General features: G+C 37.0%; 1 protein-coding gene across 1 annotated transcript; it reads left to right on the plus strand.

Annotated features, from left to right (window-relative positions):
- The first annotated feature begins 1,924 nt into the window (after nucleotides 1–1,924).
- LOC110104547 (hydroquinone glucosyltransferase-like) lies at nucleotides 1,925–3,574 on the plus strand. Its single transcript, XM_020833706.2, has 2 exons — nucleotides 1,925–2,589; nucleotides 2,673–3,574. The coding sequence occupies exons 1-2, from the start codon at nucleotides 1,942–1,944 to the stop codon at nucleotides 3,414–3,416; spliced, it is 1,392 nt and encodes a 463-aa protein (XP_020689365.2). The 5' UTR covers nucleotides 1,925–1,941; the 3' UTR covers nucleotides 3,417–3,574.
- Nucleotides 3,575–12,476: the final 8,902 nt, after the last annotated feature.

Raw genomic sequence — 12,476 nt, forward strand, 5'->3', positions numbered from 1 at the left:
TTCGGAAGGTGCCTTCATCTGGAATCTGTCTCTGGTGGGTTACTCTATCGGCCCTAGACCATACTATGAGAGGTTACTCGCTGCTATGAAAAAGGTTTGGAGCATTAAAGGTTCGATGTCTCTTCTTTCACTAGCGGATGGTTTCTTTTTGCTAAAATTTACTGCTTTGGAAGATTAGGAAATGGTGTGGAATGGTGGACCTTGGTTTTGGCTTGGAAAGCCATTCATTCTTCAACAATGGTCACCGAAATTTAAACTTGTTAGAGATGAGTCTGCTGCTATCCCAATTTGGATCAAAATTATTGATCTTCCCCTCGCTTTGTGGACTCCTTTAGGGATTTCTAGAATTGCTAGCTTCATTGGTGTTCCAATTTCAGTTGATTCCCTTACAGCTAATCGAACTAGACTCACTTTTGTCAGGTGTGTGTGCAAATTAATAAAAACTCTGTTCTCCCCAATGAGATCCCGATTGAAATTGAAAGGGAAGACATGAACCTCAAGGTTGTGTATGACTAGAAACCTTCACCTTGTAAAGGTTGTGGCTCTCTCTTCCATCCTTTCTCTCTTTGCTATACTAATCCAAACCCAGCTCCTACTATCCCGCCTGCTTCTCACCCCAGGGGAAGGAGTACTAGTCGGCATCCTGCTGTGAGGAAGCAGTTCCCTTCCTCTAAACCACCTTTGCAAATTACTGACAACTCTGCTTTAAATACGAATCTTCCCCCTACAACTTTAATTTCTCCTTCTCCTGTTGTGGAACCTTCTGTAGCACTTCCTTCTTCCTCCACGGCTCATACTCCGACCTCAATCCCTGTTATTCATGTTTCTGTCCCTTCGGTTTTTCCTACTGCCTCTCCCGCTAAAGACCGTCTCTTGCCTAACCTTAACTTTCCTTTGGATGTTGCTTCTTGCTCGGAAAAAATTACTGTCACACCTACCTGATCAAACCAATCTAACATAAAATTCTATTTTTTATTTTTTATTTTTTTTACATTTACGTTATTTTTAATTTTTTGAATTCATAATCAAATCTTTCAACTAAGAGATAAAAAATAATTGTCATAAAGTTTTTGTTCGGTTAATGATGAGTGATTGACTAATATACCTGCTATTTTTGTACGATGTTGAAGTGATGGTGGGAACGTTAAAGGTGATGCATTTCATTAAAAAAAAAAAAAAACAAGTTGTAGTACTGAAGTTGACGAAAGCCCTCAATTATTAGAAATTGAGCTAGAATATTCTATTCAATAATGATTACATTAAATTTTAAAAATTAATATAAATGGACTTATTAAGCCAAAAGTGTAGAGGGATTCTTAAATCATGAAATTTTAAATTACATAATTGATTATTTTATTTTAATTTTATAATTTCTATTATAATTACATAATTTATAAATAAATTTTAAAATTCTAAATTATGCAAATTTAAATTCATAAGATTTTTAATTTATCATAAAAAAATATCACTAATTATTTTGAAGATTACAATATTTAAATTAAATTATAAATTGGTGCAATATATTAACTCTTAATGATGTCTTTTCAAAACACAGAAAAATAGACCGATATATTTTTGTCGGAGATATGGCTTAACTTAATGAATAAAACATTAATTATTAGTTTTAACAAAAGAAAGCCACCCAATTTTTCTAGATAAATATATGGAAAAATCAACACAACCGAGTGCTGCCCTTCGTACACCCCTCTTTTAAATTACATAATTGATTATTTTATTTTAATTTTATAATTTCTATTAGAATTACATAATTTATAATTAAATTTTAAAATTCTAAATTATGCAAATTTAAATTCATAAGATTTTAATTTATCATAAAAAAAATATCACTAATTATTTTGAAGATTACAATATTTAAATTAAATTATAGATTGGTGCAATATATATTAAACGAGGGCTTGAGACGAAGCTCTGAACCCGGCCATGGCGGATGCAAACTCATCTCCCCACGTCGTTGTCGTCTCAAGCCCAGGATTAGGCCACATCACCCCTTTCGTTGAGTTAACAAAGCTCCTCGTTCTCCGCCACCACTTCACTGCAACAATAATAACTTTCTCCGACCTCCCCTTTTCCCTTCCTTCTTCCATCTCCACAATCCAACTCCCCGTCCTAGAACTCCCCGCCGACACCGACATCGGCGTCCGCATATCCCTCACCATGGCCAACTCTGTCTCTCCACTCCGACAAATCCTCATCTCTCTCCAGCAGACGACCCGAATCGCCGCTGTCATCTTCGACCTCTTCGGAGTCGACCACTTGTCAATGGTCAAAGAGCTCCACATCCCAACATACCTTTTTTTAACCTCGAACCTGTTTTTCCTATCCTTCAAGCTCCACCTCCCAGCACTCGACGAGTCCACCGTCGGCGAGTTCCGAGACTTGCCGGAGCCACTGAAGCTGCCCGGTTGCGTTCCCTTAAAAGGCGTGGATTTCTTGTCTCCTTTACAGAAGAGGGAGAGCGAGACTTGTGCCATTGTGGTGCACGGAGCAAGAAAGTACAATAATGTCGATGGAATTCTAGTGAACAGCTTTGAAGCCTTGGAAGCAGGCGCCGCCAAGTTTCTAAAACAGGTGGAGTTATTTATTTTTATCAATGCTTTGAGGTAAGTAATTATTTACCATTAAACATTTTTACTTATAACTTTTTGTAATAGAGGGGCGGTGGAAAGCCTCCGGTTTGGCCTATCGGGCCACTTACAGCGTCGGACTCAGATATGTGGTATGAAGATCACTCACATGACTGCATAGAGTGGCTGAATCGGCATCCAAGTGGGTCGGTCATCTTCATCTGTTTTGGCAGCGGCGGTGCTCTGTCATGGGAGCAGACGCGAGAACTTGCGCTCGGATTAGAGATGAGCGAACAGAGATTCCTATGGGTGGTGCGGGCGGCGTGCGACACCGGGCTGAGTGGCAGTTTTTTTAACCCGAATCAGAGCAGAGATGACCCTATGGAGTTTCTTCCTGAAGGATTCGTGGAGAACACGAAGGAGAGGGGGATGACGGTGATGTCATGGGCGCCACAGCGTCAGGTGTTGGGCCATAATGCGACTGGTGGGTTCGTGTCTCATTGCGGGTGGAACTCCGTGCTGGAGAGCTTGGTGAATGGTGTGCCGATTGTTGCGTGGCCGCTTTACGCAGAGCAGAAAATGAATGCGGTTTTGCTTGAGGAAGGCGCGAAGGTGGCGCTGAGGGTGAAGGAAGGGGAGAATGGGGTGGTGAGGAGGGAGGAAGTGGCGAAGGTTGTGAAGGAATTGATGGAAGGTGAGGAAGGGAAGCAGGTGCGACGGGGAATGCAGGTGATGAAGAAAGAGGCGGCGAGGGCTGTGGGGAAAGAGGGGTCTTCTTATAAGGCGTTGGAGGAATTGGTTGGTATTTTGAAAGACATTGCTGCTGCGTAAGTTATCCAATAATTAATGTTTCATGTATTTTATTGACGCCGGAGCTAGTTTCCGTTTTAATTAATTTTTGTGTAGCAAAAAAACGTTGTTGCCTTTAGTTAAATATTATGCCACTAGGTGAATAAACGGCGGACAGAATTTGAGATTCACTTTTTTCAGTGTTTTTTCCTACCCATTTTTGCTTTGGGCTTATTATTCTGTGCGGAGTGCGGAGGGCGTTGGGAGACTAATAAAAATGTGCCACATCACTTCATTGTTGGGTATCCAGCTCGGTACCCACACTCGATATGGTTGTGTATCGCTCGTAAGTCCATTTGTGTTATTCTTCTTTCTATATCTATCTCAAACATGTTACCTCCTTGGAGGTGAGCATATTTATTTGGAGAAGTAGAACGAGTGGGCTTCGATGATTGTGATTTTTTCTTGGTCACCAACCCTTCTATGGTTGTTATTATTATCAAGCTGGTCATGGTTGAGCTCAGGTATTGACACAATCATGTCAAATGGGTCTCTAGATGTGAGAAAATATTGATCCATATTATTGACTTGGTCTCATTAGTCAATTCTTGTAACTAAAGAGTGTTTGGATTAGTAGAGTTGACCTTAGCCTAGCTTAATGTTGTCTCTTAGATACAACATGAATGGATGAGATTGATGAGGGCTAAGGTCTGAATAAAATGGAGGTGGTGAATTAGTTGTGCAAAAAATATTTGATTATCTTTTTCTTAATTTATATCAATTTAAATCATCACAATAAATTTGTGAATTAAATTTATTTATAACTATAATCACATAAACCTATAATTATGTCAAGTATGAAATAGTAGAAATGAGTGGATAATAGATCTATAATATGATAAAAGTTAACTTTGCCACACAATTTAATATCATCATACAATAATTCAATGCATAAATATTTGCCTACAAATAATGATATGATGATTGTTGACCTCATTTTTTGATGGAGATGAACTCCATTCAACCTTTATACCTAGCTTTGACTTATAGGTGATTATGCCTTAGTCAGAATGGTGCTCCAACTTCATTAGAACTTCACAACGTCTCTTTGGCTCTGGCATTCGAGGCGATTCTGGGGCGATTCTAGGGTTCCTCTTCGTGCACTCGTTTGGTGGCTTCCTGGTTGGTTTTCCTGCGAGTTTTTATTCTTATTTTTGAGTCGTTCGCTCTGGTGCTTCGGGCTATCTTGGTGTTCTACGGCTTCCCGTGTGTTCTAGTTTTTTTTAGAGAGGTCTTTGTGGATTCTTGACTCGGTTTTGCTCCCTTTTCATGTTTTTCATGTTTTTTATGCTTCTTTTGAGCTTTGTTTTCTTTTGTTAATCGTTTTTCACAGTTCTGGGGGTTGACAACCCCGTCATTATTTTACCCTTTTGATACCTACTGTTCCGAATGGAAAATCCCACTCTTTTAAGCTTTTTCTTATTGGATCTTCTACTTCTCCCACCCCCTTTCAGTTCGTTCATACGTCGTTTTAGGGTTGTCCCGCCTTAATGTTTGATGATTCGGTTGTGTCTCAGTTAGCTTCCCCCTTCGCTCGTACTCTTATTGGTAAATTTATTCTGAGGCTACCTAATCTCGATGTTATTCACAAGTTTTTCACGAATTTGAAGCTTTCTAGTTCCTTTCATATCAGATTACTTGACACCCATCATGTGGCGATCCAACTGAGCAACGACATGGATTACAGCCAAATTTTTTCAAGGAGATCTTATTATATTCTGGTTTATCAAATGAGACTCCAAAAATGGTCACCTGATTTTGATGTTCGTGAGGAATCGCCAATTGCTCCTGTTTGGGTTTCTTTCCCTAATCTGAAGCTCCTTTTTTTAATTCTCAAGTTCTTTTTGGGCTTGCTTCCATTCTTGGTCGGCCATTGCAAACAGACCAGGCCACAGCTTCGGTCTCACGGCCGTCTGCGGCTCATGTTTTGGCTGAGTTAGATATTTTTAAAAAACATCCTACGGAGATTTGGTTAGGTTCTGAATTGAACAGTTATTTCCAAAAGGTTGCTTTTGAAAATTATCTGATATTTTATTCTCATCTTAATATGCACGGGCATGATTTGAGTGAATGCTTTAAATTGCATCTGCACCTTAAGAAGGAAAAAGAAATTGCCAAGCATTCTAAAGTGCAAGAGGATATTTTGAATGATCATGTCAATGCTATTTTGAATCATACTGTGGTGGATGGTAAAGGTGGAATATCCTAGGGTAATAAAGTGGCTAATCTTCAGCTTGATCTCATTCAGTTCACCCCCCCCCCCCCTTTGGCGACCCCCCCCCCCCCCTATTGGAGATGATTTCCTTAGTGTTCAAACCATGGAACCAATTATTGCTACTAAATTTATTCCATCTATTAGGGAGAAACAAATGTTACCTAGTAACTCTAATAGCATACCTGAACCATCTTCCTCATCATATCCTTATGAATCACAATAAGCTTTTGTCTCAAATGGTTGTTACTGATGTTAATACTAACTGTCCTAATCCTCTTTAATATATGATTATGAATGAGCATGTTAATGATCTAATTACTGAAAGAGCCGAGCCTTTATTGCTGGAGGATGATTTGTCTCAACAAGAAAACCTTCCTAATGTCCAAATCGAGTGTGTGAAGGAATTATGTGGAGGCATTGAGAGGAATATTTCTACTTTGGAAGATGGTGTTTTCTATGTGAAAGGTGAGTTGCCTCTTTCTAAGGGGCCTTCAGGTAATTTAAATGATAGTAAGCTTCCTTTACCTGATCATTATCTTTGTGATGCTTTTACTGATATGGAAGTGGATATTTTGGCTAAATGATATGCTAGAGAAGATCATGATTTGAGTTTCTCCAAGGGTTGTGGTAAGAGAGGTAGAAAATCCAAAAATGTTTTCTTACAGTCCCCTAGAAGCACACGTTCGCATACTTCCCATTAATTTTGTTTTTTACGTTTAACGCCATTATTTGGAATGTCCTGGGTATTGGTTGCCCATCATCTAAGGTTAGAAATAAAAATTTATTTCATATTCATAATGTGTCTATTCTTATTTTGCTTGAGCCTCTTATTTTTGTGGATAAATTACTTGGTACTGTTGCGGATCAATGGTTTATGATTTTGATGATAGCAAACATTCTTATTTCTTCATGACTGCTTTCTACTAACATTTCAGGTTCACACGATGGGACTGCAATTTGGAATCAGCTCAAGATTGGGTAAACTTGGTCTGAGTCAGTTTGTATATTTTTTCCTTTCTTAAGTCTAATGTATTTGGTGTGGCTCCTGATGTTTTGTAACTTGGAAGATTTTTTTGTTGCTTCATAAAGAGTTCTATTTTTGGTAACATCATCCGGGATGTTATTCAGGACGATATTTAGTTCAGAAAGGATCTGCCGCCAGATCTATTTAGAAATAATTTATTTTTGGACATCGTCCAGGTGGATCGTCCAAGACTATAAAATATCGTCCAGGATGATCCAGGTCAATTTTTCCAAAATTTCTCTGAAATTTAAAGAAAATAATTATGACTTGATTTCACGATCAAATCGGCCTGGACAATCACAAAATCATCCCGGCTGATATATTGGACGATTGGTCATCGGATAGCTGTTTTTCAGGGCGATGTTCAGGACGATATTCCACAATTTGTTCTGATCGTCCAGGACGATATCATCCTGGACGATATGAACAAACTTCTTCTGACCGTCATAAATCGTCCCGGCTGATTGGGCTTAAATTGTACTGATCGTAAATGACGATATTCCTGTCGTCCTGGACGATAATGTCAACAACTTGCATTAATGAGCTCGTTTTGAGAGCTTATATTTAAGCTTTGTCAAGGCACTTTGTAAGTGTCTTTGTCAGCCATTGTAGCTTCGTTCTTGTGGGGGAAACTTGAAGAGAAAGCTTGAAAGGGAGTGAGGAACAGGTGAAGTCTGAGAGAGGGAGAAGATCCTGTGAGGGGGGACTCAAGGGAGTATGGAGGGGGATTCCACACGGTTGCTCCGGCAGGCTTGCATCTTAATACTGTCGGATTCAATGCTTGTCTCAAGGGAAGTTCACCAAAGAAGAAGATCTCTTTGGTGTCAAAGGACCCGGCAACTCCGCCGCACCAGGGAAGGTGAAAGTGATTTTGTAAGGGCTTCTCCACCTAGCTCTGGGGGCTAAAGGAGAGACACTTATTTTAGTGCAGTACTTGGAGGGTGTCTCGAAGGAGTGGATGTAAGTCAAGGTTTGACCGAACCACTATAAATCCGGTGTGTTCTTTCTTTATTACTTTCGCATTTAATTTTCGCACCTTGGTTTTGATTGTGGTGATATTGGTTTTAGTTTTGTGTAAGTTTTTACCAATTCACATATTTCTCTTAATGAGCCTTGGGCCAGTTCTATAGGGCTTAACATCCCTAACGAACTTTCAAGTGGTATCAGAGCGGGATTCATAAAATAAGTTTTTAAAAGCTTTTGAATTTTGATCCATGGCTAATTTTTCAAATCATAATATTGCGTAAGGTTATTCAATCACGAGACCACCTTTATTTGAAAATATTCCTTTTAATTTTTGGAAAATTCGCATGACTACTTTCTTGCAATCGATTAATTTTCGCATGTGGCATATGATTTTAACTGATTATTCATCACCATCACGTATTGTTAATGGAGTTAAAACTGATATTCCTTTTAATCAATGGAATAAGGAAGAACAACTGAATGCTCAACTGAATGCAAAATCTTTAAATTGCTTTTTCTATGCTTTAAATTCTGAAGATTTCATGTTAATATCATCTAGTCAATAATTTGGGTTTACTTTAGTTTTGAAAATATAAGAAAGAAAGCATATTTTTTAAAAATAATTAAAAAAATGGCCAATGATGCCAAACCAAAAGATGCGCAATGACGCCAAATTAAAAAAAAAAATACACAGTGTATTAAAATCAAAAGATGCTCAAAAAGCCATTCAAGTGATAAAGGGCATAAAATGAGCCCATTAAAAAAAATATGCTTATTTTTTCTTATACTACTAAAAACTTAAAAAAATCCTTGATATGTTCGAAACTTGTGCTTGAAAATCTTGATTCCTGATTCAGCAATTCGTGCATTGATCTTCTACTAGATATGTTTTATGAAAGGAGTTTTAAAAAATTAATGTTTCTTTTTCACGTTTATTCCTTGATTTGGATATTGAATTAAAAAGTTTTTTTAGCCTTTAAAAGAACTTGAGTTTACATTATCAAATTATGAATTTCTAATCTTTTCTGGGCTATGCATTGTCAAATCCAATTCTACTAAGTTTTTGATTAAAACCAAAAGGTAACTTTCTCATTTTAAAAATATTTGTTTTTTCATTAGATCAGGAAACGTTTTTATCTCTTATTCGTTTTGTTTTTTATTTGTGCCTCCTCTCTTTTTGATAATGTCAAAAGAGGAGAACGTAATGTTAAATTTGTATCCTTTTTTTTTTCTTTTCAAAAAAATTAAAAACAACAAAAATATTTTTTATCTTTCCTATTTTTTTTAAAGGGTTGATTCTAGTGAGGGGGAGATTAGGAGAAATTGTTTTTTTTTTTTTGAAAATTCAAATAAAATTGTTTGCCATCATCAAAAAGGGGGAGATTATTGTCGATCAATGGTTTATGATTTTGATGATAACAAACATTCTTATTTCTCTATGACATCTTTTAAATAACATTTCAGGTTCACACGATCGGACTTCAGTTTGGAATCAGCTCAAGATTAGGTAGACTAGGTCTGAGTCAATTTGTATCATTTTTCCTTTCTTGAGTCTATTGTATTTGGTAAGGCTCCTGATGTTTTGTAACTTGGAAGATTTTCTGTTGCTCCATAAAGAGTTCTATTTTTGGTAACATCGTCTGGGACGATCTGTCCATAAGCAGAAACCCTTATTAGAGCATCCTCATTAAAGCAGCCGTCATTATGCAAAAATACATCATCCTGGACGATTTTTTATCGGCCAGGACGATAGGCTCAATTCAGAAAGAATCTGCCGCCAGATCTATTTAGAAATAACCTATTTTTGGACATCGTCCAGGTGGATCGTCCAGGACTATAAAATATCATCCAGGACGATCCAGGTCAATTTTTCCAAAATTTCTCTGAAATTTAAGGAAAGCAATTATGACTTGATTTCACGATTAAATCGGCCTGGACGATCGCAAAATCATCCTGGCCGATATGCTGGACGATTGGTCATCGGATAGCTATTTTATAGGGCGATGTTCAGGACGATATTCCACGATTTATTCTAATCATCCAGGACGATATATTATCGTCCTGGATGATATGAACAAACTTCTTCTTATTGTCTCAAATCGTCCCGGCTAATTGGGCTTAAATTATACTGATCGTACAGGATGATATGTCTATCGTCCTATACGATAATGTCGGCAACTTGCATTAATGAGCTCATTTTGAGAGCTTCTATTTAAGCTTTGTCAAGGAGCTTTGTAAGTGTCTTAGGCAACCATTGTAGCTTCGTTCTTGTGGGGGAAACTTGAAGAGAAAGCTTGAAAGGGAGTGATGAACAGGTGAAGTCTGAGAGAGGGAGAAGATCCTTTGAGGGGGGACTCAAGGGAGTGTGGAGGGGATTCCACACGGTTGCTCTGGCAGGCTTGCATCTTAATACCATCGGATTCAAGGCTTGTCTCGAGGGAAGTTCACCAAAGAAGAAGTTCACTTTGGTGTCAAAGGACCCGGTGACTCCACCGCACCAAGGAAGGTGGATGTGATTTTGTAAGGGCTTCTCCGCCTAGCTATGAGGGCTAAATGAGAGACACTTAGTTTAGTGCAATAATTGGAGGGTGCCTCCAAGGAGTGGACGTAGGTCAAGGTTTGACCGAACCACTATAAATCCGGTGTGTTCTTTCTTTATTACTTCCGCATTTAATTTCCGCACTTTGATTTCTGTGGTGATTTTGGTTTGAGTTTTATCTTTGGTTTTAAAGTTATTCAATTCACTTCTCTCTTTGTTAGCCTTGGGCCAGTTCATAATGGCTTAGCATCCCTAATGAACTTTCAAGTGATATCAGAACACTTTCTAGTGTCATCTGAGCACTTTCAGGTACTGCTAAATTTCTAGATTTTAAACATGTTAAGTTGAATGTTGCCAATAAAATTTAGATTTTCTGGAAAGATTATGTTAGAATTGATATAATTAAGGATTTTACCCAAGTATTGCATTATAATATTGAGAGTTCTAATTTCTAATGATGTGCTTCATTTATTTATACTACTTCTTCTTGTTATACTAGAAGGATTTTATGGCATCAAATCACTCAATAACATAGTATTTACAACCTTCATTGGCTTGTTGGTTGTGATTTTAACACTATTACAAACCCAATTGAGCGTATAGGGGGTTCTCTTCCTATCTATCAGTTGATGTAGGATTTCAATGATATGATTATGGATTTTAACCTTATTGATATTGGTTTTTCTGGCAATAATTTTACTTGGCATCGTGGGCACTTGTGGCAAAGGCTTGATAGAGTTTTATTCAATAATGCTTAGCTTAATTCTTTTGCGTTGACTAAGGTTGACCACCTTAGCCGCACCCTCTCTGATCACTCTCCTCTTCTAATCAAAATTAAGGAAAGAGCGAGGGGTCTACCTTCTCAATTTAGATTTCAAAACATATGGTTTCTTCATGATTCATTTCTTAATGTGGTCCAGAATAATTGGCAAGCCCCTTTTTTCTGAATGATTCTATTTCTGGTATGAATAAACTTTAACTTAAATTGAAAAGGCTTAAGCAAGTTTTGAATTGGTGGAATCATAATGCTGTAAAAGAATTGTTTTCCAATATTTTAATTATGAAAGACAGGGTGAACTCTACTGAGGATCTTTGTTAGTTGGATCCCTCTGACTCCAATCTCTGTCTTTTGAAAGAGGCTAAAGCTAAGCTTTATAAACTTCAAGCTCAAGAAGAAATTTTTTTGAAGCAGAAAGTGGCTGTCAAGCATCTGGCAGAAGGTGATAACAATAATAAATATTTTCATGCTTTGGTTAACAACAGACGTGCTATTAATTGCATTCATTAAATTTCTCGTGAGGATGGCTTTGTTTCTGAGGATATTGCTGAGATTACTAATTTGGCTATTAATCACTTTAAAACCATCTTAATAAAATCTTTACTGCGTCTATTATTACCAATCCATCCATTATTCCTAATATTATTTCTCAAGAGGATAATAGTGTCTTATCTAAATCTCCTTCTCTTGAGGAGGTTAAAGATACTTTATTTGGTATGAATATTGATTCTGTGGCTGGTCCAGATGATTTCACTACTAATTTCTTTTAGAAAATGTGGCCTATTATTTATAAGGATATTTTCTCTGTTATCACTGATATTTTTAATGGTAACCCTATTCTGACATTTTTTTTCTACTTCTATTGTGCTTATTCCCACGAACAATGTTGTGAATTCCTAGAATGACTTTAGACCTATTAGTTTGTGTACTATTTTTTTATAAACTGCTTTCTAAAATTTTGATAAATCGGTTAACTATTTAATTGCCTATGCTTATTTCTCCTTTTCAAATAGGCTTTGTCAAAGGTCATGCCATTGTTGACAATATCTTGTTGGAGCAAGAATTTTGTCAAGATATGGATATCAAGGTTAAATGTGGTAATATGATTATGAAACTGGATATTCCAAAGGCTTAAAATAATGTAAATTGGAATTTATTTACAATAACTTTAGATTATTTGGTTTTGATTATAATTTAATTAACCTCATCAAGTCTTGTATTAAAAGCCCTTTTTAATCCATCATTGTGAATGGTAAGAGCCATGGTTTTTTTATGGCTTCTCATGAGCTTAAATAAGGGGATCCTATTTCCCCTAGGCTATTTATTATTATTACAGATTACCTTTCTAGTGGCCTTGTTGATCTTCGTAATAAATATCCTAGTTTTTATTTCAGAACTTTAGGTGGTATCAAAATCTCTCATTTATGTTTTGTTGATAATTTCATTATTTTTTTGAATGCTTTGATGAATAGGATTAATAAAATTGTGAGTTTCTTTGACCAGTTTGAATCGGTTAGTAG

The sequence above is a fragment of the Dendrobium catenatum genome, unplaced genomic scaffold (assembly GCF_001605985.2).
Source record: "Dendrobium catenatum unplaced genomic scaffold, ASM160598v2 fragScaff_scaffold_586, whole genome shotgun sequence".
NCBI classification, from domain to species: Eukaryota; Viridiplantae; Streptophyta; class Magnoliopsida; order Asparagales; family Orchidaceae; genus Dendrobium; species Dendrobium catenatum.

Coding starts and splice junctions, on each gene's coding strand:
- LOC110104547 (XM_020833706.2), top strand. CDS start 1,942: ATGGCGGATGCAAACTCATCTCCCCACGTCGTTGTCGTCTCAAGCCCA. Junction 2,590..2,672: donor CCGCCAAGTTTCTAAAACAG/GTGGAGTTATTT, acceptor TTTTTGTAATAG/AGGGGCGGTGGAAAGCCTCC.